This window comes from Scyliorhinus torazame, chromosome X, assembly GCF_047496885.1.
Source record: "Scyliorhinus torazame isolate Kashiwa2021f chromosome X, sScyTor2.1, whole genome shotgun sequence".
Taxonomy (NCBI): domain Eukaryota; kingdom Metazoa; phylum Chordata; class Chondrichthyes; order Carcharhiniformes; family Scyliorhinidae; genus Scyliorhinus; species Scyliorhinus torazame.
In genome coordinates this window covers 31,376,582-31,404,320 of record NC_092738.1, presented here as the reverse complement: position 1 = coordinate 31,404,320, position 27,739 = coordinate 31,376,582, and the positions used below count along the sequence as shown (strand labels likewise).

At 50.1% G+C, this 27,739-nt stretch overlaps 1 protein-coding gene across 2 annotated transcripts in view; it reads left to right on the top strand.

Annotated features, from left to right (window-relative positions):
* Positions 1 to 27,739, top strand: part of LOC140405484 (bromodomain adjacent to zinc finger domain protein 2A-like) — a 389,217-nt gene that overhangs the window by 239,650 nt on the left and 121,828 nt on the right. For both annotated transcript variants that reach the window (XM_072493982.1, XM_072493981.1), the window contains exons 14-19: positions 6,204 to 6,418; positions 7,357 to 7,431; positions 11,577 to 11,769; positions 17,726 to 17,788; positions 19,518 to 19,662; positions 20,919 to 21,547. In XM_072493982.1, the coding sequence (XP_072350083.1) occupies positions 6,204 to 6,418; positions 7,357 to 7,431; positions 11,577 to 11,769; positions 17,726 to 17,788; positions 19,518 to 19,662; positions 20,919 to 21,547 (1,320 nt within the window). The remainder of the gene's footprint in view (positions 1 to 6,203; positions 6,419 to 7,356; positions 7,432 to 11,576; positions 11,770 to 17,725; positions 17,789 to 19,517; positions 19,663 to 20,918; positions 21,548 to 27,739) is intronic.

Sequence of the window (27,739 nt, the reverse complement as noted above, 5' to 3'; positions counted from 1 at the left end):
CTATTATACCATGCCTCTGTACGGACGTTTGGATGTTTTTGATGCTGCGCTGGAAAGCTGAAACCAGTACGCACAACGGATGCGTTACTATTTCCGGGCAAACAATATCACCGAAAACGAGCGCCAGATGGTCATATTGCTCACCGCCTGCGGCCCGCATACGTTTGGGGTGATTAGGAGCCTTACGTACCCAGCTGCGCTGGACACCAAAACGTTTGATGAACTTGCGAATATAGTGGGGCAACATTTTAACCCAACCCCGTCCACGATAGTCCAGCGTTACCGGTTTAATACCGCTGAGAGGACCCCTGGAGAATCCCTTGCCGACTTTCTATCCAGGCAACGCAGGATTGCGGAGTACTGTGACTATGGTGAGACCTTGTCAGAAATGTTACACGACTGTTTGGTTTGCGGTATTAACAATGCGGCCACCCAGAGAAAGTTGTTAGCGGAGCCAACATTGACTTTTCAACAGGCCATTCAAATAGTATTGTCCCGAGAGAGCACAGAACGAGGAGTGCAGGAGCTACAGGGAATGGAAGTGCATGCCTTGGGGCGCAACCCCTTCCGTCCGAAAACCCCCCCCCGCACTCCTGCGGTACCTTGGGCGAGGTGACGTCCGGACCGACGCCAGTGGCCGTCGGACATTCCTCCCCGAAGGGAGCCTTCTCCAGAACCAATGGATGAGGAGCCATGTCCGTGTCAGACTTGTAGGCGCCAACCCCGTCGCGGACGCCGGTCCTGGATGCGCCAGAGCCGCCGTCGTTCCGACCGAAACTGGGACCAGCCCAGGGGCCGTAACTGGGACCAGCCCAGAGGCCGTACCTTCCATGTGGATGAACCTGCGGCGACCACTCCTGAGGACGTGGAGACGGAGGACGACTGCCTGCAGCTGCATTGTGTGGCAGCTCCCCGTGTGGCCCCCATTAAGGTGACAGTACGGATCAATGGTCACCCGCTTGAGATGGAGTTGGACACTGGCGCAGCGGTCTCCGTGATCGCCCAGAGGACATTCGACCGCATCAAGCAGGGTATACAGACCCTTACATTAACCAACTCACAGGCCAGGTTGGCCACTTACACGGGGGAACCACTGGACATTGCAGGAACTACAATGACCCCTGTTGTTTATGGACGCCAGGAGGGGCGTTTCCCACTTATCGTGGTGCGCGGCCGGGGGCCCAGCCTGTTGGGTCGGGACTGGTTGCGCCATTTGCGGTTGCAATGGCAGCACATCCTCCAAACAGTTTCCGGAGGGTTGAATGAGGTGCTAGGATGACACTCAGATGTATTCCAGCCTGGTTTGGAGAAAATAAAAGGGGCCGTAGCCCGTATCCAAGTCGAACCAGGAGCCACACTGCGCTATTTCTGGGCGCGCCAGGTGCCTTACGCCTTGCTCGAGAAGGTAGAAGGGGAGCTCACTTGTTTGGAGAGTTTGGGTATTATCAGGCCCATCCGTTTTGCTGACTGGGCAGCATCAATTGTACCTGTAATGAAGCCAGATGCCACAGTTCGCTTGTGTGGCGACTATAAACTTACAGTGAATACAGTTTCCCGACTCGACCGATACCCAATGCCTCGCATTGAGGATCTCTACGCGAAGCTTGCAGGCGGACTCTCGTTCACAAAATTAGATATGAGTCACGCCTACCTACAGTTGGAGCTGGACCTTGCCTCCCGACCATATGTAACGATGAATACACACCGGGGCCTGTATGAATATACACGGTTGCCCTTTGGAGTATCCTCTGCCTGCGCTATTTTTCAACGTGTTATGGAGGGCATTTTGAGAGGTTTACCACGTGTCGCTGTCTACTTAGATGACGTTTTGATTACAGGGACGTCGGAGCAGGAACATTTGGAAAATCTGGAGGCTGTCCTTAGACACTTTTCGGAGGCTGGAGTCCGTTTACGTCGCACAAAGTGCGTATTTCAGGCAAAGGAAGTAGTCTACCTAGGTTATCGGGTGGACCGCGAAGGTTTGCACCCCATCGCAGAGAAGGTGCGTGCGATTCAACAGGCCCCCACCCCGACTGACACTTCGCATCTTCGATCTTTTCTCGGTCTCGTAAACTATTACGGGAAGTTCCTCCCCAATCTGGCAACTACGCTGGCCCCGTTGCACCTTCTGCTAAAGAAAAATCACACCTGGGTTTGGGGTCAGCCGCAAGAAACTGCTTTCCGGCGGGTAAAGCAACAATTGTCGTTGTCTGGGTTACTATCCCACTATGATCCTGGAAAGCCTTTGCTCGTCACATGTGATGCATCCGCGTATGGTATTGGGGCCGTCCTGTCCCACAAGATGGAGAACGGGGCCGAGCGACCGATAGCTTTCGCCTCCCGCACATTGACTGCGGCGGAGAAAAAGTACGCGCAGATCGAGAAGGAGAGCCTGGCAGTGGTTTTTGCGGTGAAACGCTTCCACCAGTACCTGTATGGTCGCCATTTCACTATCGTGACTGATCATAAGCCTCTGTTGGGACTTTTCAGAGAGGATAAGCCAATACCGCCCATTGCTTCCGCACGGATCCAGCGCTGGGCTTTGTTGCTTGCTGCATACGAGTATTCTCTGGAGCACAAACCAGGAACGCAGATAGCAAATGCCGACGCACTGAGCCGATTGCCTTTATCGACCGGCCCCATGTCGACCCCCACGACCGGTGAGGTGGTTGCAACCCTAAATTTTATGGACACCTTGCCTGTCACGGCATCACAGATCCGTGAGTGGACCCAGACGGAGCCAGTCCTGTCAAAGGTTCGGCACATAGTCCTGTATGGTGGGCAGCATTGACAGCTCCCAGGCGAGTTGCGGGCATTTTCCTCCAAGCTGTCAGAATTCAGCGTGGAAGACGGCATCCTCTTGTGGGGGACGCGTGTGATTGTCCCGGAAAAAGGCCAGGAGCTGATACTAAGAGACTTGCACAATGGGCATCCCGGTGTGACCAAAATGAAAATGTTGGCCCGGAGTTATGTCTGGTGGCCAGGCCTCGACACCGACATTGAGAAGGTGACCCAAAACTGCTCCATTTGCCAGGAGCATCAGAAGCTTCCGCCGGCCGCGCCCCTACATCACTGGGAATGGCCAGGGCGGCCTTGGGCACGCTTACATGCAGATTTCGCAGGCCCTTTTCAAGGATCCATGTTCCTTCTATTCATCGACGCCCAGTCTAAATGGCTAGAGGTGCATAAGATGCAGGGGACAACGTCCTGCGCAACAATTGAAAAGATGCGTTTGTCTTTTAGTGCGCATGGCCTCCCCGAGATGCTGGTCACGGATAACGGCACTCCATTCACGAATGAGGAGTTTGCAAGGTTCACCAAGATGAACGGCATCCTCCATATCCGCACTGCCCCTTACCACCCGGCTTCAAATGGGTTGGCAGAGCGCGCAGTGCAGACATTCAAAAGAGGTCTAAAGAAGCAGTCTTCCGGATCAATGGACACGAGACTGGCTCGCTTTTTGTTTACGTATAGGACCACTCCCCATGCGGTGACTGGAGTAGCTCCCGCAGAACTCCTAATGGGCTGGAGACTTCGCACCCACTTTAGTATGGTTTTCCCGGACATTGGCGCAAAAGTACGCCGCACACAAGAACGGCAGGGACAGGGATTTTCTCGGCATCGTCCGATTCGGCAGTTTGCGCCCGGTGACCCAGTGTTCGTTCGGAATTTTGCTGGTGGTGCCCAGTGGGTTCCTGGCGTAATCTTTCGCCAAACGGGCCCTATATCTTACCAGGTGCAAGCCCAGCGTCGTCTCCAGCGAAAACATGTAGACCACGTTCGGTCCAGAAGACCATCCCCTCAAAAGATTCCCCGCCCCCGGAGCTCATTTCTACAGCCGCAGAGACCAGAGACAAGGGAAGGTAGTCCTCACAATCTTCCACTGGTGCCTCACTCGAAGCCTGCGCAGGTCGTTGCAGAACCGAATGGAGATAGAGACACTGACATGACGGAGGCAGCAGACTCTGATTCCGAGATGGAGACACAGGACGCATCAGAGTGGGAATCCTCTGGTCCACGGGCCGTGGATGTACAACCGTTACGCCGTTCATCACGGAAGCGCCGGTCTCCGTCTCGTTACACGCCGCCTGATCCAGCGCCGCGTGCAAATGGTGTCCGGCCTGCGGCCAAACGAGTCCGATGCCCTCCTTCGCCAGGGTCTTCGGTGGATTCCTTGGACTTTGGGGGGGAGGGATGTTATAACCTGCCTGCTTTCCATTGGCTGGGGACTAATGACAATCCCACAATCCTGTGGGAGTATGAGCTTCCCCAATGAGGGGGGTGGAGAAACCATTAGTAAACTCCATGTATAAATAAAGCTGGCCAGTTTAGGAACCAGCAGGAAGGAGTGTGCAGCAAGTGAAGTTGCTGCTGCTGTTATATATATATGTTATTGTAAATAAATGTTATTACTTTGTATCCTTAAAACTCGTGCTGGATTCTTCGTGGCCCTTACAAAAGAGGTGTATGCTAGTAATGTGAAACTAAATGTTTAACAACCTCTATAAAGATCGGTGCCAGTTCTATCCTTCACCCGGTGATTATGGAGCATAACAGTCAGTGCTGGGTCCTCTTTTTTGCTCAATGCCTACAAACGATTTCAACTGGGCGTGAGGAGTATGATATTGAAATTTGCTGACAACACAGGTAGTGAGTTTGGAAGGACTGTAAAAGACTGTAAAGGATGTAGACAGGTTTAACAGAATGGATAAACAGGTAGCGAATGTGGTTTTATGTAGATACGTGTGAAGCAATACATTTTGGATGGAGAATACACACAATGGAAAGAGATGGAGGGCGGGATTCTCTCAGCCCGGGGCTGGGCCGGAGAATTCCCGCGACCGGCGCGAATCGCGTCACGCCACCGGCACGCGGAGAATTGGCGCTGGCGTGGTTTACGCGGGGCCGGCCCGCCGAATCTCGGCGCGGGATGGACCGAGCGGCCGTCGTCAAAACGGCAAGTCCTGCCGGCGCCATCCACACCCGCTCTCAGCCGGTGTGAAAGGGTCCGTGGGGGGGGGGGGGGTGGCCTGTGGAGGGGGAGGGGGGGCCCAACCCCAGGGGGGCCTCCGATGGGCCTGGCCCGCGATCGGGGCCCACCGATCGGCGGGCCAGCCTCTCTGGCTGGGGGCCTTGTTTCTTCCGCGTCGGCCCCTGTAGCCCTGCGCCATGTTGTGTCGGGGCCGGCGCGTTGAAGGAAGCCACTGCGCGTTGGCGCTGGTGCCACTCCGCATGCGCGGACCCCGCGGTGCCCAGTTGATGCCGGGAGCAGCAGCGGGAGCGGCGTGGTCCGCTCCAGTGCCGTGCTGGCCCCTGTAGAGGCCCGAATTGCTGATCCTGAGGCCGTGTTGACGCCGTCGAGAAACGCAACGGCATTTCCGACGGCGTCAATTCTCAGCCTCAGGATCACAGAATCCCGCCCGGAGGATCCAAATAAACACAGGTACTCAGATACATCATTACCTGAAAGTGTGTCGGTATGTAAGCCTTAAACACGAGGCGGGCTCATCACTGGTGGCCATACTTTGAGCCGCCTCTTTATCCTCCTCTGACCTTCCTTAACACTCACTTATTTGGCCAAGTATTGGGCCACTGACTCTGTGTCAATTTTGACGAAACTGCATTCTTCACAAGCTCCAGCATTAGAAAGAAGGATGTGTAATGGAAAAGAAATTGTTTCAAGACAATAAACACATCGCTGTGTGACTGCCGACATAACAACAGCGACCATAGGTGATCAATCCACTGGGTGTGAGGTGCTTTGGGATGTCTTGGGGATGTAAACATTGACGGCATATAAATGTATATCTCGATGGCTCTAGGAGGTCTGTGTCTATCAAATGCTGCAGCCTGTGTGGAATGGACACCAGTCCGTGTAATGATCCAATATACAGGGCAGTTAGGGATGGGAAATAAACGCGGGTCTTGCTGGATATGCTCACATTGCACGAGTGAATAATGTCTTTTTAAAAATCAAGTATTTTATCTTGTGTCTAGCACTCTCCAAATAACGTTATTCTGCATCCCTTCGCCCTATATGTTACCCTCTGCAATCTATTTACAGTAGAATCTTGCTATACTGCTGTGCTGCATTTTGAACTGGAGAATACCTTGTATGTCACATATTATATGTTCTGTGGTTTTCACATGTTGTAGGTTACCTGTGCGCAGTAGAAAACTAATCAAACCCTTCACTTTTCTAGTCAGTAACGTTTCTCGGGGAGCGGATCTGTGACATTGGAATTAACCGGGATAACGTGTCGGAGGTGCTGCGGATTTTCCTGGAGGCCTACGGTGCTGAAGCAGAGCTCTGCGAAGGTCTGAAAAGCAAATCATTCCAGGCACATTGCTCCGAGAAAAAAGCAGCTGTGCTGGCCTTTCTCGTCAATGAGCTGCTGGGGAGCAGTGTGGTGATAAGGTAGGAGACAAAAGATGGAACTTGCTTCACTTGAAAATGAATGAAATGAAAATCGCTTATTGTAACAAGTAGGCTTCAAATGAAGTTACTGTGAAAAGCCCCTAGTCGCCACATTCCGGCCCCTGTTTGGGGAGGCTGGTACGGGAATTGAACCGTGCTGCTGGCCTGCCTTGGTCTGCTTTCAAAGCCAGCGATTTAGCCCTGTGCTAATCAGCCCCAGTAACTAACAGGAGAGCTTACCATTGAGTGTGGTTAATACTGACTCTGGCTGAGACGCTTATTAAAAAAAAGGAAGGTCAATCAATTCTGTGCTGTCTTTGGATCCTTCCACTTGGTTCTCCATTCCCATAGGTTGGTCCAGAGGGCAGGTGACCTCGCCCGAGGCCACTGCCAAGGTTGCCGATAGGCAGCTGTGAGGCGCGTGGTCGAGGCTGACCCTTCCTCCATTAGGCCCCTATCCCAACTGACAGCGGAGAAGGAGACGCAGTCACGCCCTCAAATTTTTCACTCAAATTTGTTCCCAATTTAAACGGCGTTGGCACTAACTCTGAATCAAAGTGCAAAACCAACTCAGTTATCTAGAGGCGACACACAGCTCCAGAAAAGACCCCCCCCGCCCCCACACACAGTTCTGGTCCTTCATATTAGATCCACAGAGAGAACGAGAAAATAAATGCCAGAGATCAATTCTGAGCTGAGTTACTGGATCTCTGTCGTTTAACGGAGCCTAATGGAGGAATGGTCAGCCTCGACCACGCGCCTCATAGCTGCCCATAGGCAACCTTGGCAGAGGCCTCGGGCGAGGTCACCTGCCCTCTGGACCAACCTATGGGAATAGAGAACCGAGTGGAAGGATCCAAAGACAACGTGTGAAGCATTCCTGTGAAGAAGGCTGTGATATTAAAGCAAGATGCTCCCTTTGTTTTAACACCGTGCAGGGAAATAGATAAAAACATTGACCATCGCGCCAACATTCGGAGGAACAAGTGGATTGTGGACGGAAAACTGAGGAGGTAAGGCTTTCTACTTCCCGTCTCTTTGAAGCACCAGTAAACGTTTCATTTAAAGAGCAGATCTGGAGCTCAGGGACTCCTCCTCGAAACTAAATATGTTAATCTACATCCTCTTTTCCTGTTCGCCCTCGGGCAACACCGAAACTGTGGCATTAGCAGCGAGTGAATGAGTGATACGCACCCTGGTGTCTGAGCTAGTCAGGAGGGCGTGTGACAGGGAGGATATCAGAACTGAGTTTTTCATTTTCAATCTGCCCCCAAGCCCCTGATATGGGAAACAGTCTGGCACTCAGGAGGTCTCCCCAAGTGGCACAACAAAGATTGGCAACAGAGTGCTGAATTGTGCATCTGAACCTGGATTATATTCTCGTGCCTGGCATTGTTCATCCTGACTGTTTTTGTTTAGTTTTCAAGCTGTGAATCATCATTAAGTGCTGTCCTCCAAGAATGGTTACACTTCATTGTGTGACAGAGCTGTGCTCACACCTACTTCAGTATGTATATACTCCTTAACAAAGCATTGCAAGGGCAGCACGGTGGCGCAGTGGTTAGCACTGCTGCCTCACGGCGCCGAGGTCCCAGGTTCGATCCCGGGTCACTGTCCGTGTGGAGTTTCCACATTCTCCCCGTGTCTGCGTGGGTCTCACCCCCACAACCCAAAGATGTGCAGGGTAGGTGGATTGGCCACGATAAATTGCCCCTTAATTGGAAAAAAAGAATTGGGTACTCTAAATTTTTTTTTTAAACAAAGCATTGCAGCAGAACTAACTGTGAATTCATCTCCTCCCAATCCAACATTCCTCACAATGTCACAAATCAGTCACAGTTCTCCTGCTGGTCCAGGGGGTTATGCATTGCCTGGAGCATTACCGGGACATATACACCTAAACGCTCTTGGTTCAATCCCAGGTCTGAGTCGACTGATCTCAGCTGGGTTGGTAGCAGAGTCAGAATTTACAATTGGCCGCAGCAGCCTCCGGATTAGGGTGGAGAAATCAGCCAGGGCTTTTCATGATTTCAGATGAGTGCGAGGCCGTGGGCGGCATGGTGGCACTGTGGTTAGCATCGCTGCATCACCAGAGACCCCGGTGTAATTCTGGCCTTGGGTGACTGTGTGGAGTTTGCACGTTCTCCCCCTGTCTGCGTGGATTTCCTCCGGGTGCTCCGGTTTCCTCCCACAGTCCAAAGATGTGCAGGTTAGGTGGATTGGCCATGTTAAATTGCCCCTTAGTGTCCAAAGATGTGCAGGTTAGGTGGATTGGCCATGATAAATTGCCCCTTAGTGTCCAAAGATGTGCAGGTTAGGTGGATTAGCCATGTTAAATTGTCCCGTAGTGTCCAAAGATGTGCAGGTTAGGTGGATTGGCCATGATAAATTGCCCCTTAGTGTCCAAAGATGTGTAGGTTAGGTGGATTGGCCATGATAAATTGTACCTTAGTGTCCAAAGATGTGCAGGTTAGGTGGATTGGCCATGATAAATTGCCCCTTAGTGTCCAAAGATGTGCAGGTTAGGTGGATTGGCCATGTTAAATTGTCCCTTAGTGTCCAAAGATGTGCAGGTTAGGTGGATTGGCCATGATAAATTGCCCCTTAGTGTCCAAAGATGTGCAGGTTAGGTGGATTGGCCATGATAAATTGTACCTTAGTGTCCAAAGATGTGCAGGTTAGGTGGATTGGCCATGTTAAATTGTCCCTTCGTGTCCAAAGATGTGCAGGTTAGGTGGATCGGCCATGTTAAATTGTCCCTTAGTGTCCAAAGATGTGCAGGTTAGGTGGATTGGCCATGATAAATTGCCCCTTAGTGTCCAAAGATGTGCAGGTTAGGTGGATTGGCCGTGTTAAATTGTCCCTTAGTGTCCAAAGATGTGCAGGTTAGGTGGATTGGCCATGTTAAATTGTCCCTTAGTGTCCAAAGATGTGCAGGTTAGGTGGATTGGCCATGTTAAATTGTCCCTTAGTGTCCAAAGATGTGCAGGTTAGGTGGATTGGCCATGATAAATTGCCCCTTAGTGTCCAAAGATGTGCAGGTTAGGTGGATTGGCCATGATAAATTGTACCTTAGTGTCCAAAGATGTGCAGGTTAGGTGGATTGGCCATGTTAAATTGTCCCTTAGTGTCCAAAGATGTGCAGGTTAGGTGGATTGGCCATGTTAAATTGTCCCTTCGTGTCCAAAGATGTGCAGGTTAGGTGGATTGGCCATGTTAAATTGTCCCTTAGTGTCCAAAGATGTGCAGGTTAGGTGGATTGGCCATGATAAATTGCCCCTTAGTGTCCAAAGATGTGCAGGTTAGGTGGATTGGCCGTGTTAAATTGTCCCTTAGTGTCCAAAGGTGTGCAGGTTAGGTGTATTGGCCATGTTAAATTGTCCCTTAGTGTCCAAAGATGTGCAGGTTAGGTGGATTGGCCATGTTAAATTGTCCCTTAGTGTCCAAAGATGTGCAGGTTAGGTGGATTGGCCGTGTTAAATTGTCCCTTAGTGTATAAAGATGTGCAGGTTAGGTGGATTGGCCATGTTAAATTGCCCCTTAGTGTCCAAAGATGTACAGGTTAGGTGGATTGGCCATGTTAAATTGTCCCTTAGTGTCCAAAGATGCGCAGGTTAGGTGGATTGGCCATGTTAAATTGTCCCTTAGTGTCCAAAGATGTGCAGGTTAGGTGGATTGGCCGTGTTCAATTGTCCCTTGGTATCCAAAGATGCGCAGGTTAGGTGGATTGGCCATGCTAAATTGTCCCTTAGTGTCCAAAGATGCGCAGGTTAGGTGGATTGGCCATGCTAAATTGTCCCTTAGTGTCCAAAGATGCGCAGGTTAGGTGGATTGGCCATGCTAAATTGTCCCTTAGTGTCCAAAGATGCGCAGGTTAGGTGGATTGGCCATGCTAAATTGTCCCTTAGTGTCCAAAGATGCGCAGGTTAGGTGGATTGGCAATGTTAAATTGTCCCTTAGTGTATAAAGATGTGCAGGTTAGGTGGATTGGCCATGTTAAATTGTCCCTTACTGTCCAAAGATGTGCAGGTTAGGTGGATTGGCCATGTTAAATTGTCCCTTAGTGTTCAAAGATGTACAGGTTAGGTGGATTGGCCATGATCGATTGTCCCTGAGTGTCCAAAGATGTGCAGGTTAGGTGGATTGGCCATGTTAAATTGTCCCTTAGTGTCCAAAGATGTGCTGGTTAGGTGGATTGGCCATGTTAAATTGTCCCTTAGTGTCCAAAGATGTGCAGGTTAGGTGGATTGGCCATGTTAAATTGTCCCTTAGTGTCCAAAGATGTGCAGGTTAGGTGGATTGGCCATGATCGATTGTCCCTGAGTGTCCAAAGATGTGCAGGTTAGGTGGATTGGCCATGTTAAATTGTCCCTTAGTGTCCAAAGATGTGCTGGTTAGGTGGATTGGCCATGTTAAATTGTCCCTTAGCGTCCAAAGATGTGCAGGTTAGGTGGATTGGCCATGTTAAATTGTCCCTTAGTGTCCAGGGATGTGCAGGTGGTGAAATTGAAAGAATTGAAAATCGCTTATTGTCACAAGTAGGCTCCAAATGAAGTTACTGTGAAAAGCCCCTAGTCGCCACATTCCGGCGCCTGGTCGGGGAGGCTGGTACGGGAATTGAACTGTGCTGCTGGCCTGCCTTGGTCTGCTTTCAAAGCCAGCGATTTAGCCCAGTGTGCTAAACAGCCCCAGTGGTGGGGATGGGGCGGGGGAGTGGGCCTAGGTAGGGTGCTCTTTCAGAGGGTCGGTGCGGACCTGATGGGTGGAATGGCCTCCTGAACGATAGAGATTCTGTGATTCAATGAAATAATGGGGTTGACTGTGATACAATCCTCAGTTCTAATAACCTGTGGACATTCAGCAGCTGTGGACTAGTTGCCTCTAACCCGAGCCTCTATTTAAGTTTGTTCTGGGATCCCTTGCTCTGACCCAAGAATACAGATCACAACATGGAGAAACTAGCAAGTGGGTGTTATCTGTAGTTATTTGCACGTAGTGAGTTTCTTTGTTTATTAGGGTTGTTACAAGTGAAAGGCTTGCTCTGCTTCCTGCCAAGCTGCAGGAGGAGAATTCCCGAGCTCCCATTCCCCGCGTCTCATTAATGGGGCACAAACTTGGAGGTGAAAGGCTTTTTTGTATTGTTCGCTTCTCCTGGTAGGTTAAAGAGAGCCCTGGCAAAGAAGAAAGGAATTCGGGAGCCCAACGGCATTGTGGATGGCAGGAGAAGGAAAAAGGACCTCGGTTCTGAAGAAGGGCGCAGCGGCAATGCGGCTGGCAAAGGGGAAGAGGAGAATGCAAAGGAGGAAACAAAAGAGAAACCATTGGAAAGAAGGACTGACGGAACGAATAAGGTCAAATGATGTTTCAGGCTATTTTCTTTCATCGACAATTATTCCTGTTCCTTTGCCCAATTTGCATTAACATCCATTCCCGAGCCGATACAGCAAAAACAGGAGCATTTCCTCCAGTGCCCCTCAGTGATTGGTGCTGGGAGATATGCAAAAGTGAATTAAAGCCCCTTGTTCCCCTCTGCCCTCCGAAATTGTCCTTCTCGGAAGAGCAGACCACCCTGGGGAATATTTGATGTCTTCCACTGGGCGGACCCATTCGCTCTGGTTAATTTCAAGCCTGGAAACTGATTCAAAGCCTCCAGAGCCCTGGGTGAAATGCTGCGTTACTCAGCAACAAATTCACGTTTCAAATCAGATACCTGTCCTGATGGGAGGACTGACGCACCGTGGCTGCAGTGTGTGCTGTCGACAAGATGCACTGCAACAACTCCCAAAGGCGTCTTCAGCAGCACCCCTCAAGCGTGCAACTGGTTGGGCTGAATGACCTGTGGGGTACATTCTATGCGATTCCACATGTTTACAGGCATGACCTGTGACACACCATGACAGTCCACTGGTGCCCCAGCCTCTTACAAATGTTGATTTTTGCACCAAATGCATTAAGCATTCACAACAGACCACAGTTAGCAATGTGGGCTAGAGGCCTAGTAACCCTGGTAATATAATATCAGGTGACAACCTTAACAGCCAGACACCAAGTGTGGGCTGTATTTGACATTCTGATTTGATTAAGTAATTTCCTTTTAATTAAATTTTAATATATAAAAGTTGGGGGTGGCATGGTAGCACAGCGGTTGGCACGGCTGCCTCACAACGCAAGGGACCCAGGTTCAATTCTGGCCTTGGGTGACTGTGTGGTGTTTGCGCTTAATCCCATGTCTGCAGTTTCCTCCCACAGTCCAAGATGTGCGGGTTAGGTGGATTGGCTATGATATATTGTCCCTTAGCTTCCAAAGATGGGGAGGTTAGGCGGGGTTACAGGAATAGGGCGGGGGGAGTGGGCCCAGGTAGAGTGCTCTTTCAGAGGGTTGGTGCAGACTTGATGGGCCGAATGGCCTCCTTCTGCACTGTGGGGATTCTATGATTCTATGAAATATGCATTTTGTGTCCAACACAGTAAGGGTTGCAAGGCCTGGAATGGAATGTTCTCCATTGTGGACACCCAGTGTCAGCGTTAACAACACAATCGACAACTTGTATTTCATAGTGCCATTGACAGAGGAATAACATCCCAAAGAGCTTCACAGCAGCAGTTATCTTAACAAAATGTAACACTGAATCATGTAGGGTGATATAACAGCAGGTGTCCGAAAGCTCAGTGCAAGTGGTAGGTTTAAGTTGTGTCTGAAAGGCGGAAAGACAGGTAACGATGCAGAAAGGTTTTGGAAGTAAATTCCAGAGCTTAGGGCCTCAGCAGCTGAACGTATGGCCCCCAATGGTCGGGCAAGGTAAGAGCAGAAATTCCCAGGAGAGTTACAGCATAGGATACAGAGTAAAGCTCCCTCCGCACTGTCCCCATCAAACACCCCCAGGACAGGTACAGCACGGGGTTAGACCCAGAGTAAAGCTCCGTCCACACTGTTCCCATCAAACACTCCCAGGACAGGTACAGCACGGGGTTAGATACAGAGTAAAGCTCCGTCCACACTGTTCCCATCAAACACTCCCAGGACAGGTACAGCACGGGGTTAGATACAGAGTAAAGCTCCCTCCACACTGTCCCCATCAAACACTCCCAGGACAGGTACAGCACGGAGTTAGATACAGAGTAAAGCTCCCTCTACACTGTCCCCATCAAACACTCCCAGGACAGGTACAGCACGGGGTTAGATACAGAGTAAAGCTCCCTCTACACTGTCCCCATCAAACACTCCCAGGACAGGTACAGCACGGGATTAGATACAGAGTAAAGCTCCCTCCACACTGTCCCCATCAAACACTCCCAGGACAGGTACAGCACGGAGTTAGATACAGAGTAAAGCTCCCTCTACACTGTCCCCATCAAACACTCCCAGGACAGGTACAGCACGGGGTTAGATACAGAGTAAAGCTCCCTCTACACTGTCCCCATCAAACACTCCCAGGACAGGTACAGCACGGGATTAGATACAGAGTAAAGCTCCCTCTACACTGTCCCCATCAATCACTCCCAGGACAGGTACAGCACGGGGTTAGATACAGAGTAAAGCTCCCACTACACTGCCCCCATCAAACACTCCCAGGACAGATACAGCACAGGGTTAGATACAGAGTAAAGCTCCCTGTACACTGTCCCCATCAAACACTCCCAGGACAGGTACAGCACGGGGTTAGATACAGAGTAAAGCTCCCTCCACACTGTCCCCATCAAACACTCCCAGGACAGGTACAGCACGGGGTTAGATACAGAGTAAAGCTCCCTCCACACTGTCCCCATCAAACACTCCCAGGACAGGTACAGCACGGGATTAGATACAGAGTATAGCTCACTCTACACTGTCCCCATCAAACACTCCCAGGACAGGTACAGCACGGGGTTAGATACAGAGTAAAGCTCCCTCTACACTGTCCCCATCAAACACTCCCAGGACAGGTACAGCACGGGGTTAGATACAGAGTAAAGCTCCCTCTACACTGTCCCCATCAAACACTCCCAGGACAGGTACAGCACGGGATTAGATACAGAGTAAAGCTCCCACTACACTGCCCCCATCAAACACTCCCAGGACAGATACAGCACAGGGGTAGATACAGAGTAAAGCTCCCACTACACTGTCCCCATCAAACACTCCCAGGACAGGTACAGCACGGGGTTAGATACAGAGTAAAGCTCCCTCCACACTGTCCCCATCAAACACTACCAGGACAGGTACAGCATGGGGTTAGATACAGAGTAAAGCTTCCTCTACACTGTCCCCATCAAACACTCCCAGGACAGGTACAGCATGGGGTTAGATACAGAGTAAAGCTCCCTCCACACTGTCCCCATCAAACACTCCCAGGACAGGTACAGCACGGGGTTAGATACAGAGTAAAGCTCCCTCTACACTGTCCCCATCAAACACTCCCTGGACAAGTACAGCACGGGGTTAGATACAGAGTAAAGCTCCCTCCACACTGTTCCCATCAAACACTCCCAGGACAGGTACAGCATGGGGTTAGATACAGAGTAAAGCTCCCACCACACTGTCCCCATCAAACACTCCCAGGACAGGTACAGCACGGGGTTAGATACAGAGTAAAGCTCCCACCACACTGTCCCCATCAAACACTCCCAGGACAGGTACAGCACGGGGTTAGATACAGAGTAAAGCTCCCTCCACACTGTCCCCATCAAACACTCCCAGGACAGGTACAGCACGGGATTAGATACAGAGTAAAGCTCACTCTACACTGTCCCCATCAAACACTCCCAGGACAGGTACAGCACGGGGTTAGATACAGAGTAAAGCTTCCTCTACACTGTCCCCATCAAACACTCCCAGGACAGGTACAGCACGGGGTTAGATACAGAGTAAAGCTCCCTCCACACTGTCCCCATCAAACACTCCCAGGACAGGTACAGCACGGGGTTAGATACAGAGTAAAGCTCCCTCTACACTGTCCCCATCAAACACTCCCAGGACAAGTACAGCACGGGGTTAGATACAGAGTAAAGCTCCCTCCACACTGTCCCCATCAAACACTCCCAGGACAGGTACAGCATGGGGTTAGATACAGAGTAAAGCTCCCTCCACACTGTCCCCATCAAACACTCCCAGGACAGGTACAGCACGGGGTTAGATACAGAGTAAAGCTCCCTCTACACTGTCCCCATCAAACACTCCCAGGACAGGTACAGCACGGGGTTAGATACAGAGTAAAGCTTCCTCTACACTGTCCCCATCAAACACTCCCAGGACAGGTACAGCACGGGGTTAGATACAGAGTAAAGCTCCCTCTACACTGTCCCCATCAAACACTCCCAGGACAGGTACAGCACGGGGTTAGATACAGAGTAAAGCTCCCTCTACACTGTCCCCATCACACTCCCAGGACAGGTACAGCACGGGGTTAGATACAGAGTAAAGCTCCCTCTACACTGTCCCCATCAAACACTCCCAGGACAGGTACAGCACGGGATTAGATACAGAGTAAAGCTCCCTCTACACTGTCCCCATCAAACACTCCCAGGACAGGTACAGCACGGGATTAGATACAGAGTAAAGCTCCCTCTACACTGTCCCCGTCAAACACTCCCAGATCAGATACAGCACGGGGTGAGGTGAAGCTCCTTCTACAGCATCTGAAAATGTGCTTTGAACCGAGCCTCATAAGAAAAGCACCGATACAATATTTTCCCTTCTGCACACCAGCCATGCTTCAGGCCTGTGGGACGACAGTGTGAACTGAATGCAGGTTTATCAGCACTTTGTCATGGTCAGCTGACCAGCAGCTTCGATTGAGATTGGGGTGTCGGTTGGCTGCTTGTTCTCTTTTTTTTTTAATAAACATTTTATTGAGGTATTTTTGGTATCGTAACAACAACAAAATAAACAATGTACATGAAACTATAAACACAGTGCAAAAGCCGTCTCCCTCCCTTACAGGTCCCACCTTTATTAACCCCCTACTCTACGCTAACCTAACCCCCCCCCCCCCCTTTCTGCTGACGATTAATTTTCCGCAAAGAAGTCGATGAACGGTTGCCACCTCCGGGCGAACCCTAACATTGACCCTCTCAGGGCGAACTTGATTTTCTCCAAACAGAGAAAGCTAGCCATGTCCAATAGCCAGGTCTCCGACTTCGGGGGCTTTGAGTCCCTCCAAGCTAATAGTATCCGTCTCCAGGCTACCAGGGAAGCAAAGGCCAGAACGTCTGCCTCTTTCTCCTCCTGGATTCCCGGGTCTTCCGACACCCCAAAAATCGCCACCTCTGGACTCGGTGCCACCCTTGTTTTTAACACCGTGGACATGACATCTGCAAACCCCTCTATGAATATATCCCCCATCCTCTCAATCCCTGCTCTCCGCCATATCCGGAACCCCCCATCCATACTTTCTGGGGCAAACCGGTGATTATTACAGATTGGAGACCAGACCGATGCTCCCTCTGCCCCCACATGTCTCCTCCATTGCCCCCAGACTCTCAGGGCCGCCACCACCACGGGGCTGGTGGAGTACCGTGCCGGCGGGAACGGCAGAGACGCAGTTACCAACACCCCCAAACTGGTGCCTTTGCATGAAGCCGCCTCCATACGCTCCCATACCGGCCCCTCCCCCACCACCCACTTCCTGATCATGGCTATATTAGCCACCCAGTAATAGTTACTAAAATTTGGCAGTGCCAGCCCACCCTCTCCCCGACTCCGTTCAAGTATTACCTTCCTTACCCGCGGGGTCTTGCCCGCCCAGACAAAGCCAGTGATCACTTTGTTAACCCGTTTAAAAAAGGACTGCGGAATAAAGATGGGGAGACACTGAAATGCAAACAGGAATCTCGGGAGGACCGTCATCTTCACCGTCTGCACCCTCCCAGCCAGAGACAACGGAAGCGCGTCCCATCTCCGAAAATCGTCCTTCATTTGGTCTACTAGCCGGGCCAGATTTAATTTATGCAGCCGGTCCCATTCCCGCGCCACTTTAATGCCTAGGTATCTCAAACTTCCCCCTACTAATCTAAACGGCAGCTCCCCCATTCGCATCTCCTGTCCCCTTGCCTGGACTGCAAACATCTCACTTTTCTCCATATTTAGCTTATACCCCGAAAACCGGCCAAATTCCCTCGAATCCTCATGATTTCTCCCATCCCCTCTGTTGGGTCCGATACATACAGAAGCCTGCTTGTTCTCTTGGTCAGAGCTGGTACATGGTACAGAGAAAAAAAATGAAGAATAAAAACATTTAGCAAAAGAATAGATTCTAAAATAATAAATAAGATGGCGGGACTGTTTTCGTGGGCTATTAATGTACATTTCTTTACTGCCCTTCCTCTTAGATGGATGATCATCCTTGTGCCAGTGCGGCGGAATTAAACCGTCAGATTGAGAAACTCAGTAAGGTGAGTGATATAGAAGTTGAAGAAATCCATCGATTCTGCTTTTCTAATGGTTTGGGATTGAAAATTCCACATTCTAATCCCCCAGCCAGCAGAACAAACTCTCAATGTTTAGCCTGTTCTAATCCTCCATAATCTTGAAGATCGTTATCACCTCCAGTACTGCATGCATTTCTGGTCTCCTTACTTAAGGATATCCTTGCATTGAAACAGTTCAGAGAAGGTTCATTGGTTTGACTCCCTGGATTAAGGGGATTGTTTTATGAGGAAATGTTGAGCAGGTTTGGGGTCTGTACTCATTGGAGTTTAGAAGAATGAGAGGTTATCCTATTGAAAGATATCAGATTCTGGGGAGGCACGGGCCTGGACAGCAATGGAGGCTGGTTCGTTGAATATACTCAACAAGTGGAGGGAATTCTCCGGCTGTTGGGATTCTCTGTTCCCGCCGGCAGTGCACCCCCGCCCGCGGGTTTGCCAGCAGCATGGGGTGGCTTCAATGGGAAATCCCGTTGACAAACGGCGGGAGTAGAGGATCCCGCTACCAGTGAACAGCACGCTTCCGAGAAACACACGGCTGTGGGCCCAGAGAATCGCGCCCACTGAGGTAGACAGATTTTTGATTTCCAAAGGAGTCAAGGGCTATGGGGTACAGGCAGGAAAGTGGATCAGCCATGATCTTATTGAATGGAGGAGTAGGTTCAAGGGTCAAATTTCTTATGTCCTTATTATCAGATTACCCCTCAATTCTCAATAATCTAGTTTTTAAAAATCTCTTACCTTCTCAAAACTCTCCTCACAACGGTAACATCCTAGTGAATTTCACAGAATTGTTGCAGCACAGAAAGAAGGCAGTTTGGTCCATCTTGTCTGCACCGGCCCTCCAAACGAGCATCGCGACTTGCTGCCATTCCCCTGCCTTTCCCCCGCACCCCGGGCATTGTTTCTATTTAAATAATCACCCAATGCCCTCCCAAATGCCTCGATTTAACCTGCCTCCACCACACTCCCATTTCCAAACCCCCCCCAACCACTCTCTGTGTGAAAAGGTTTTTTTCTCACATCACACTTACTTCTTTATGCAAACCACTTTAAATCTGTGCCCTCTCACTCTTGGTCCTTTTACAAGCAGGGATTTACGTGCAGTTTACACTGCACCTTTTCTGTTGTGCACATATCCTCCCTGTAGCCAGGCTCTGAAAACTACAATCTTTAATAGTTGTCACTATTAAATCCCCCAATGCGGTATCATTAGCAAATTTTGACTTTGTGTTTTCGTAGTTATCAATCCAGATGAATTGTGTACACATTGAATGAAAGCAGGCCCAACATACAACCCACTTGTTATGTGTTTGCATTAATTCTTATTAGCTCTAATGAAGCTCTGTTGCATTAATGTATTCACAAGAAGGGATGTCTTAAGTCCTAGCGTGGGAAACAGAGAGGAACAGCCATATAAGAGATAACAGACTGTAAATAAATCTCCATTGTTTTAAACCTCCGTGCGCCCGAGTCTCACACCTCCAAAACAACGGCCCTACCATTCACTTTCTGCCCTCTGACCATTTCTCTATCCATGTGACTACATTCCCCTTAATTCCATGTTGCTTTATCGAGGGCCTCCAAAAAGCCTCTCAGCACACGTGATCCGAGATGTTTCCTTTACGCAGGAGCGCAAATGCAATGTATTCCATTGTTGATTGGTAACCAGTGTCGCGACTGCTTGTTTCCACAGCGACAAACGTTTTTTGCACGGAAGCTGCTTCAAGTCTCCCAGACACTACGTGCCTTGTTATTGGGGCAGGATCGTTTTCGGCGTCGTTACTGGGTTTTTCCTCACCTCTGCGGGGTATTTGTGGAAGGCTCTGAAGCATCATTAGGTAAGACTGAGAAAGCCAACTGATCTGTGGTAAAGGAGTCAGTAACCAGGGGCATAGGTTTAAAGTCAGGGGCAGGATTTAGAGAATGTGAGGAAAAAGGTTTTCATTCAGAAGGTGGTGAGAATCTGGAACTCACTGCCTGGAATGGTGGTAGAGGTGGGAACCCTCACACCATTGAAGAAGTATTTAGCTGAGCAATTGAAATGCCAGAGCATACAAGGCTATGGAGCAAGTGCTGGGATTGAACAACAAACAAAGAAAAGTACAGCACAGGAACAGGCCCTTCGGCCCTCCAAGCCCGTGCCGACTATGCTGCCCAACTAAACTACAATCTTCTACACTTCCTGGGTCCGTATCCCTCTATTCCCATCCTATTCATGTATTTGTCACGATGCCCCTTAAACGTCACTATCGTCCCTGCTTCCACCACCTCCTCCGGCAGCGAGTTCCAGGCACCCACTACCCTCTGCGTAAAAAACTTGCCTCGTACATCTACTCTAAACCTTGCCCCTCTCACCTTAAACCTATGCCCCCTAGTAATTGATCCCTCTACCCCGGGGAAATGCCTCTGACTATCCACTCTGTCTATGCCTCTCATAATTTTGTAGACCTCTATCAGGTCGCCCCTCAACCTCCGTCGTTCCAGTGAGAACAAACCAAGTTTATTCAACCGCTCCTCATAGCTAATGCCCTCCATACCAGGCAACATTCTGGTAAATCTCTTCTGCACCCTCTCTAAAGCCTCCACATCCTTCTGGTAGTGTGGCGACCAGAATTGAACACTGTACTCCAAGTGTGTGAACACTACTCCAAGTGTGATAGGGACTTGATGGCCGGCACAGACCCGATGGGCTGAAGGGCCTCTTTCTGTGTTGTAAAAACGCTATGATTCTATGACTCCATGCACGCACATTTTCCAAGATCTGTTCCCATCAAAATATGCCCTGGCCCGAATCGCTGCTTTTAGGAGGGGAGGGGAGGGAAGACGAGAGGAACAGAAAGAGACGGCAGCTTTGGGAGGGGAGAAAATATGGGGTATTGAAACGTCAGCACTTTGTTCTTTGCGGGACATATTCAGTCGAGAATACCTCTCAGCATTTTGATCTGTACAATATATTCTTGATGAGGAAATGTCGTACTCGGTAGGGTGCTCTTTCAGAGGGTCGGTGCCGACTCAATGAGCTGAATAGCCGCCTTCTAGAAATTCTATGGTTCTATAATTCCATGGTTCAATCTTTGATCTCCCTCTCCGCCAGGTACCGAAGAGTTGGAAGCAGAAAGGAGCCAATGCAAGAGCATTGAGTGTGGCCCGGTTAAAGTGGAGTCGACTGATGTACCAGTCAGGAAAGCAACCACCCTGGGTCAGCCAGCAGATAAGCGGCAGGGAAAGTTTGACACTGAACTGGTCAACCCAGAGAACCCAATGTGGCACCGAGTCGCTGCAAATGCCAAACTTTACGGTGACGCTGTCCAAAACTCGCATTCCACCAGTCAGACTCATCATAACGTTGACCAGTCGGGTGTTTTTTTAGCCTGGCTGAGCGTCCTACAGAACTCGGTGTCAAACCTCTCCCTCCCAACACCTCATTGCAGTGGCAGCAAAGATGGCCCAGGTACTCTCTCCCCAGAGATGCTGCTGGCCAGCAATCGCAAGCTGTTTGATCTCAGCACACCAAACTCGGAGCAGAAGGTCAAAGAGTGCGCCGAGAAACACGGACAGTGGTTCAGCCTTCTACCCAGAAAACCCTGCGACTCCTCTTCTCTTACCCACCTGCCGTTTTCTTCACATCACGCATTGCTGAATCAACCCCCGAGACTGGATTCAGATCCAAGTCAACTGAATCACAGTGCGCTAAAGTCCTCTACCGCTGTGGCAAGGGCACAGGTACGTGATTTGCCTTTTTTTGGGGTGCAGGAGGAAGGGTATGAATCGAAATAAGGATTTTTAAACGTTGGCTAATTCAGGGGTGACCCGTGAGCCTTGGATTGACAATCCACTTTGATCAGTCTGACCAAACAAATTCAGCATGGTTTTACGAAAGGGAAATAGTGTTTGAGGGAAGTTTTTTTTGAGGATAGTAGGGCAGATAGAGGGGCACCAGTTATACTTGGATTTCCGAAAGGCATTTGATAAGGTGCCACACACAAGCTCATGGAACTGGAGGTAATATAGGGCGGAATTTACCGGTTGTTCACGCTGGCAGGATATTCCAGCCCCACCGACAGCAAACCCCCTCCTCGAGTTTCCCGGGGATGAGGGATGCATTCAACGGGAAATTCCCAAAAAACACACGGGCGGGTTGCTGGGTAAATCCCGCCCATAGTAGCGTAGATCGAGGATCGATCGACGGAAAAGGAAGCAAAAAGTAGGGATACATGGGGCATTTTGAAGTTGGCAGGCTGGAACTAATGCAGTGCTGGGAGCGTGGGTGCTGGGGCCTCAGCTATTTCCAATCTAGATTGACTGAGACAAAGGTACAGCAGGCACAGCAATTAGGAAGACAAGGGGCGCGTTGGCCTTTATTACAAGGAGATTGCAGCACACGAATAAAGAATCACAGAAAAATACAGTGCAGAAGAGGCCCTTCAGCCCATCAAGTCTGCATGAAAGGCACCAGACCTGCTAATCCTAACCCCATTGGCCAGCACTCAGCCCATAACCCCGAACGCTGTGACGTGCCAAGTGCCCATCCAGGTACTTTGTAAAGGATGTGAGGCAACCCGCCCCTACCCCCCTCCCAGGCCGTGCGTTCCAGACCCTCACCGCCCACTGGGTAAAAACGTTTTTCCTCAAATCCCCCCTGAACCTCCCGCCCCTCACTTTGAACTTGTGTCCCATTGTAACCGACCCTCCAACTAAGGGGAACAGAGGGCGGCACGGTGGTTAGCACTGCTGCCTCACGGCGCCGAGGTCCCAGGTTCGATCCCGGCTCTGGGTCACTGTCCGTGTGGAGTTTGCACATTCTCCCCATGTCTGCGTGGGTCTCACCCCCACAACACAAAGATGTGCAGGGTAGGTGGATTGGCCACGCTAAATTGCCCCTTAATTGGAAAAAAAATGAATTGGGTACTCTAAATTTATTTTAAACAAAACTAAGGGGAACAGCTGCTCCCTATCCACCCTGCCAATATCCCTCATAATCTTGTCCACCTCGATCAGGTCGCCCCTCAGTCTTCTCCGCTCCAGAGAAAACAGCCCAAGCCTATCCAACCTCTCTTCATAACTGAAATGTTCCACCCCAGGCAACATCCTGGTGAATCTCCTCTGCCCCCCCTCCAGTGCAATCACATCCTTCCTATCATGTGGCGACCAGAATTGCACACAGTACTCCAGCTGTGGCCTCACCAACGTTCTGTACAACTCCAACACAACCTCCCTGCTTTTGTAATCTATGCCTCGATTGATAAAGGCAAGTGTCCCATATGCCTTTTTCACCTCCCTATTAACCTGCCCTCCCGCCTTCAGAGATCTCTGGACAAACACACCAAGGTCCCTTTGTTCCTCGGAACTTCCCAGTGTCAGGCCGTTCATTGAGTACTTCCTTGTCACATTACTCCTTCCAAAGTGTAACACCTCACACTTTCCAGGGTTAAATTCCATCAGCCACCTTTCTGCCCATTTGACCATCCCGTCTGTATCTTCCTGTAACCCGAGACACTCACCCTCACTGTTAACCACCCGGCCAATCTTTGTGCCATCCGCAAACTTACTGATCCCCCCCCCCCACATAGTCATCTGTGTTGTTTATACAAATGACAGACAATAGGGGACCCAGCACCGATCCCTGTGGTACCCCACTGGACACTGGCTTCCAGTCACTAACGCAGCCGTCTGCCATCACCCTCTGTCTCCTACAGCTCAGCCAGCTTTGAATCCACCTTATCAAGTTCCCCTGTACCCCAGGTCCATTTGCCTTCTTTATAAGTCTCCCATGTGGGACCTTGTTGAAGACTTTGCTGAAACCCATGTAAATGACATCAACTGCACTACCCTCATCTACACACTTGGTCACGTGCTCAAAAAATGTAATCAAATTTGTTAGGCTTGACGTCCCTCTGACAAAGCCATGCCGTCTATTCCTGGTCAAACCTTGCCTCTCCAAGTGGAAATAGATTCTCTCCTTAAGCATCTTCTCCAGTAGTTTTCCCACCACTGACGTGAGACTCACTGGCCTGTAGTTCCCTGGCTTATCACTATAACCTTTCTTAAATAGTGGGACCACATTTGCAGTTCTCCAGTCCTCTGGCACCTCTCCCGTCACCAGAGAGGAATTAAAAATTTGGATCAGGGCCCCTGCAATCTCCTCCCTCAGCAGCCTGGGACACAATTCGTCCGGACCTGGAGATTTGTCCACTTTTAAACCTGCCAGTACCTCCAATACCTGGTCCCTCCCAAAGACAACTTGCTCAATAACCTCACAGGCTCTCTCCGAGTTCCATATCTGCCTCCTCATTTTCTTGGGTGAAGACAGATGTGAAATATTCATTTAACATCCTATCAATGTCCTCTGGCTCCACCCACAGATTCCCCCCTTGGTCCCTAATGGGCCCTACTTTTCCCCTAGATATCCTCTTCCCATTGAAATTCTGATGGAACATCTTGGGATTTTCCCTACTTTTACCAGCTAGAGATTTCTCATGTCCCCTCTTTGCTCTCCTAAGTGCTTTCTTAAGCTCCATCCTGCACTTTCTGTACTCCACTAATGCCTCTATTGATTTGCTCCCCTTGTACTTATTAAAAGCCTCTTTCGCCATTCTCATTGTATCCTTAATATCTCTGGTCATCATGATAATAATCTTTATTATTGTCACAAGTAGGCTTACATTAACAGTGCAATGAAGTTACTGTGAAAATCCCCTAGTCGCCACATTCTGGCGCCTGTTCGGATCACAGAGGGAGAATTCAGAATGTCCAAATTACTCCCGGCTCTGGGTCACTGTCCGTGTGGAGTTTGCACATTCTCCCCGTGTTTGCGTGGGTTTCGACCCCACAACCCAAAGATGTGCAGGGTAGGTGGATTGGCCACGTTAAATTGCCCCTTAATTGGGAAAAAATAATTGGGTACTCTAAATTTATCACAAAAAAAAAAGAATGTCCAAATTACCCAACAGCACGTCTTTCGGGACTGTGGGAGGAAACCGGAGCACCCGGAGGAAACCCACGCAGACGCAGGGAGAACGTGCAGACTCCGCACAGACAGTGACCCAAGCCGGGAATCGAACCTGGGACCCTGAAGCATCAGTGCTAAAGACTGTGCTACCGTGCCGCCCGGCTTATTAGTGGATAGCAGAGGATGGTTTTGATCCATCGACCTCTGGGTTATGGGCCCAGCACGCTTCTGCTGTGCCACTCTGCTCTGGGCACCCATGGTTCTCTGGGCTTGTTACTCCTTCCTATTACCCTAGAGGGAACATGTTGGGCCTGTACCCTCCCCATTTCCTTTTTGAACCCCCCCCCCACTGCTCTTCTGTAGATCTCCCCACCAGTAACTTGTTCCAATCTACCTTGGCCAGATCCTACCTTATTTTACTAAAGTCTGCTCTCCCCCAATCCAAGACCTTTTTCAGTAATTTGTCTATTTCCTTGTCCATAACAAACTTAAATTGCACCATATTGTGATCGCTATCACTAAAATGCTCCCCCACCAACACATCGACCACCTGTCCGGTTTCATTCCCCAGAATTAGGTCCAGAACTGCACCGCCCCTTGTTGGGCCCTCCACATGTTGAGCTAAAAGTTTCTCTTGTATACATTTTACAAACTGCTCCATCTAAGCCCTTAACACAATGACTTTCCCAGTTAATGTTGGAAAAGTTGAAATCACCCACTATAATCACCCTATTATTATTTATACACACTTCTGCAAATTGCGCACATATTTGCTCCTCAATTTCCCGCAGACTATCCGGAGGTCTATAATAAACACCTAGCAATGTGGCTGTCCCTTTTTTATTCCTAAGCTCTACCCACGAAGCTTCATTTAACGCCACCCCCAAGATATCATCTCTCCTTACTGCTGTAATTGACTCCTTAACTAATAGTGCAATGCCTCCCCATCTTTTGCCCCCTCCCCTGTCCCTCCTGAAGATTCTGTATCCTGTTAAGCTGCCAATCCTGCCCCTCCCTCAACCACGTCTCCATGATGGCTACCACATCATAATTCCACGTGTCAACACTCGCCCTTAACTCATCCGTTTTCCCTGTAATACTATGGGCATTAACGTAGAGGCCATCCAGCCTTGTCTTACTCTCCTGAAACTTACTACTGCTGTATTCCCTCTATTCCCTCTGACCTGATTGCTTTTCTATGTTATACTGTGTCCCTATTCTGCTAACAGTCTGCGTCCTCTCCCCTGCTAAATTACTTTAAACTCCTCCCAACAGCACTAGCAAACCCATGAGAAGTCTTGAAATGAAATGAAAATCACTTATTGTCACAAGTAGGCTTCAATGAAGATACTGTGAAAAGCCCCTCGTCGCCACATTCCGGCGCCTGTTCGGGGAGGCTGGTACGGGAATTGAACCGTGCTGCTGGCCTGCCTTGGTTTGCTTTAAAAGCCAGCTGCTTAGCCCAGTGTGCTAAACCAGCCCCTACAGCTACAGCTGTACAGGGTTTTGGTGAGACCACATCTGAAGTACTGGGTGCAGTTTTGGTCTTGTTTAAGAATGGATGCACTTGCATTGGAGGTGGTACAGCGAAGAGTCACAAAGTTGGTCCATGGGATGAGGGGGTTATTCTAGGATGCGTGGCTGAGTAAATTGGGTCAATATTCTCTGGAGTTCAGAAGAATGAGAGGTGATCCCTGTCGTGTTAGGTACTCTGGGATAACACTGGCTGCAACTGGATGCAGCTTAGATCAAAAAGATACTCCAGACCTTGAAGTTAGTTCAATCAGGTTTATTGAACTAATAGCACAGTTCTCTGTGAGTTCGACCCCATTGAAACATAAACTTCTGAAGGGGTTTGACAGGGTGGATACTGAGAGATTGTTTCCCCCTGGCTGGGGTTTGACAGGGTGGATACGGAGAGATTGTTTCCCCCTGGCTGGGGTTTGACAGGGTGGATACTGAGAGATTGTTTTCCCCTGGCTGGGGTTTGACAGGGTGGATACTGAGAGATTGTTTCCCCCCTGGCTGGGGTTTGACAGGGTGGATACTGAGAGATTGTTTCCCCCTGGCTGGGGTTTGACAGGGTGGATACGGAGAGATTGTTTCCCCCTGGCTGGGGGTTGACAGGGTGGATACGGAGAGATTGTTTCCCCCGGGCTGGGGGTTGACAGGGTGGATACGGAGAGATTGTTTCCCCCTGGCTGGGGTTTGACAGGGTGGATACTGAGAGATTGTTTCCCCCTCGCTGGGGTTTGACAGGGTGGATACTGAGAGATTGTTTCCCCCCTGGCTGGGGTTTGACAGGGTGGATACGGAGAGATTGTTTCCCCCTGGCTGGGGTTTGACAGGGTGGATACTGAGAGATTGTTTCCCCCTGGCTGGGGTTTGACTGGGTGGATACTGAGAGATTGTTTCCCCCTAGCTGGGGTTTGACAGGGTGGATACTGAGAGATTGTTTCCCCCTGGCTGGGGTTTGACTGGGTGGACACTGAGAGATTGTTTCCCCCTAGCTGGGGTTTGACAGGGTGGATACTGAGAGATTGTTTCCCCCTGGCTGGGGTTAGACAGGGTCGATACTGAGAGATTGTTTCCCCCTGGCTGGGGTTTGACAGGGTGGATACTGAGAGATTGTTTCCCCCTGGCTGGGGTTTGACAGGGTCGATACTGAGAGATTGTTTCCCCCTGGCTGGGGTTTGACAGGGTGGATACTGAGAGATTGTTTCCCCCTGGCTGGGGTTTGACAGGGTGGATACGGAGAGATTGTTTCCCCCTGGCTGGGGTTTGACAGGGTGGATACTGAGAGATTGTCTCCCCCTGGCTGGGGTTTGACAGGGTGGATACTGAGAGATTGTTTCCCCCTGGCTGGGGTTTGACAGGGTGGATACGGAGAGATTGTTTCCCCCTGGCTGGGGTTTGACAGGGTGGATACTGAGAGATTGTTTCCTCCTGGCTGGGGTTTGACTGGG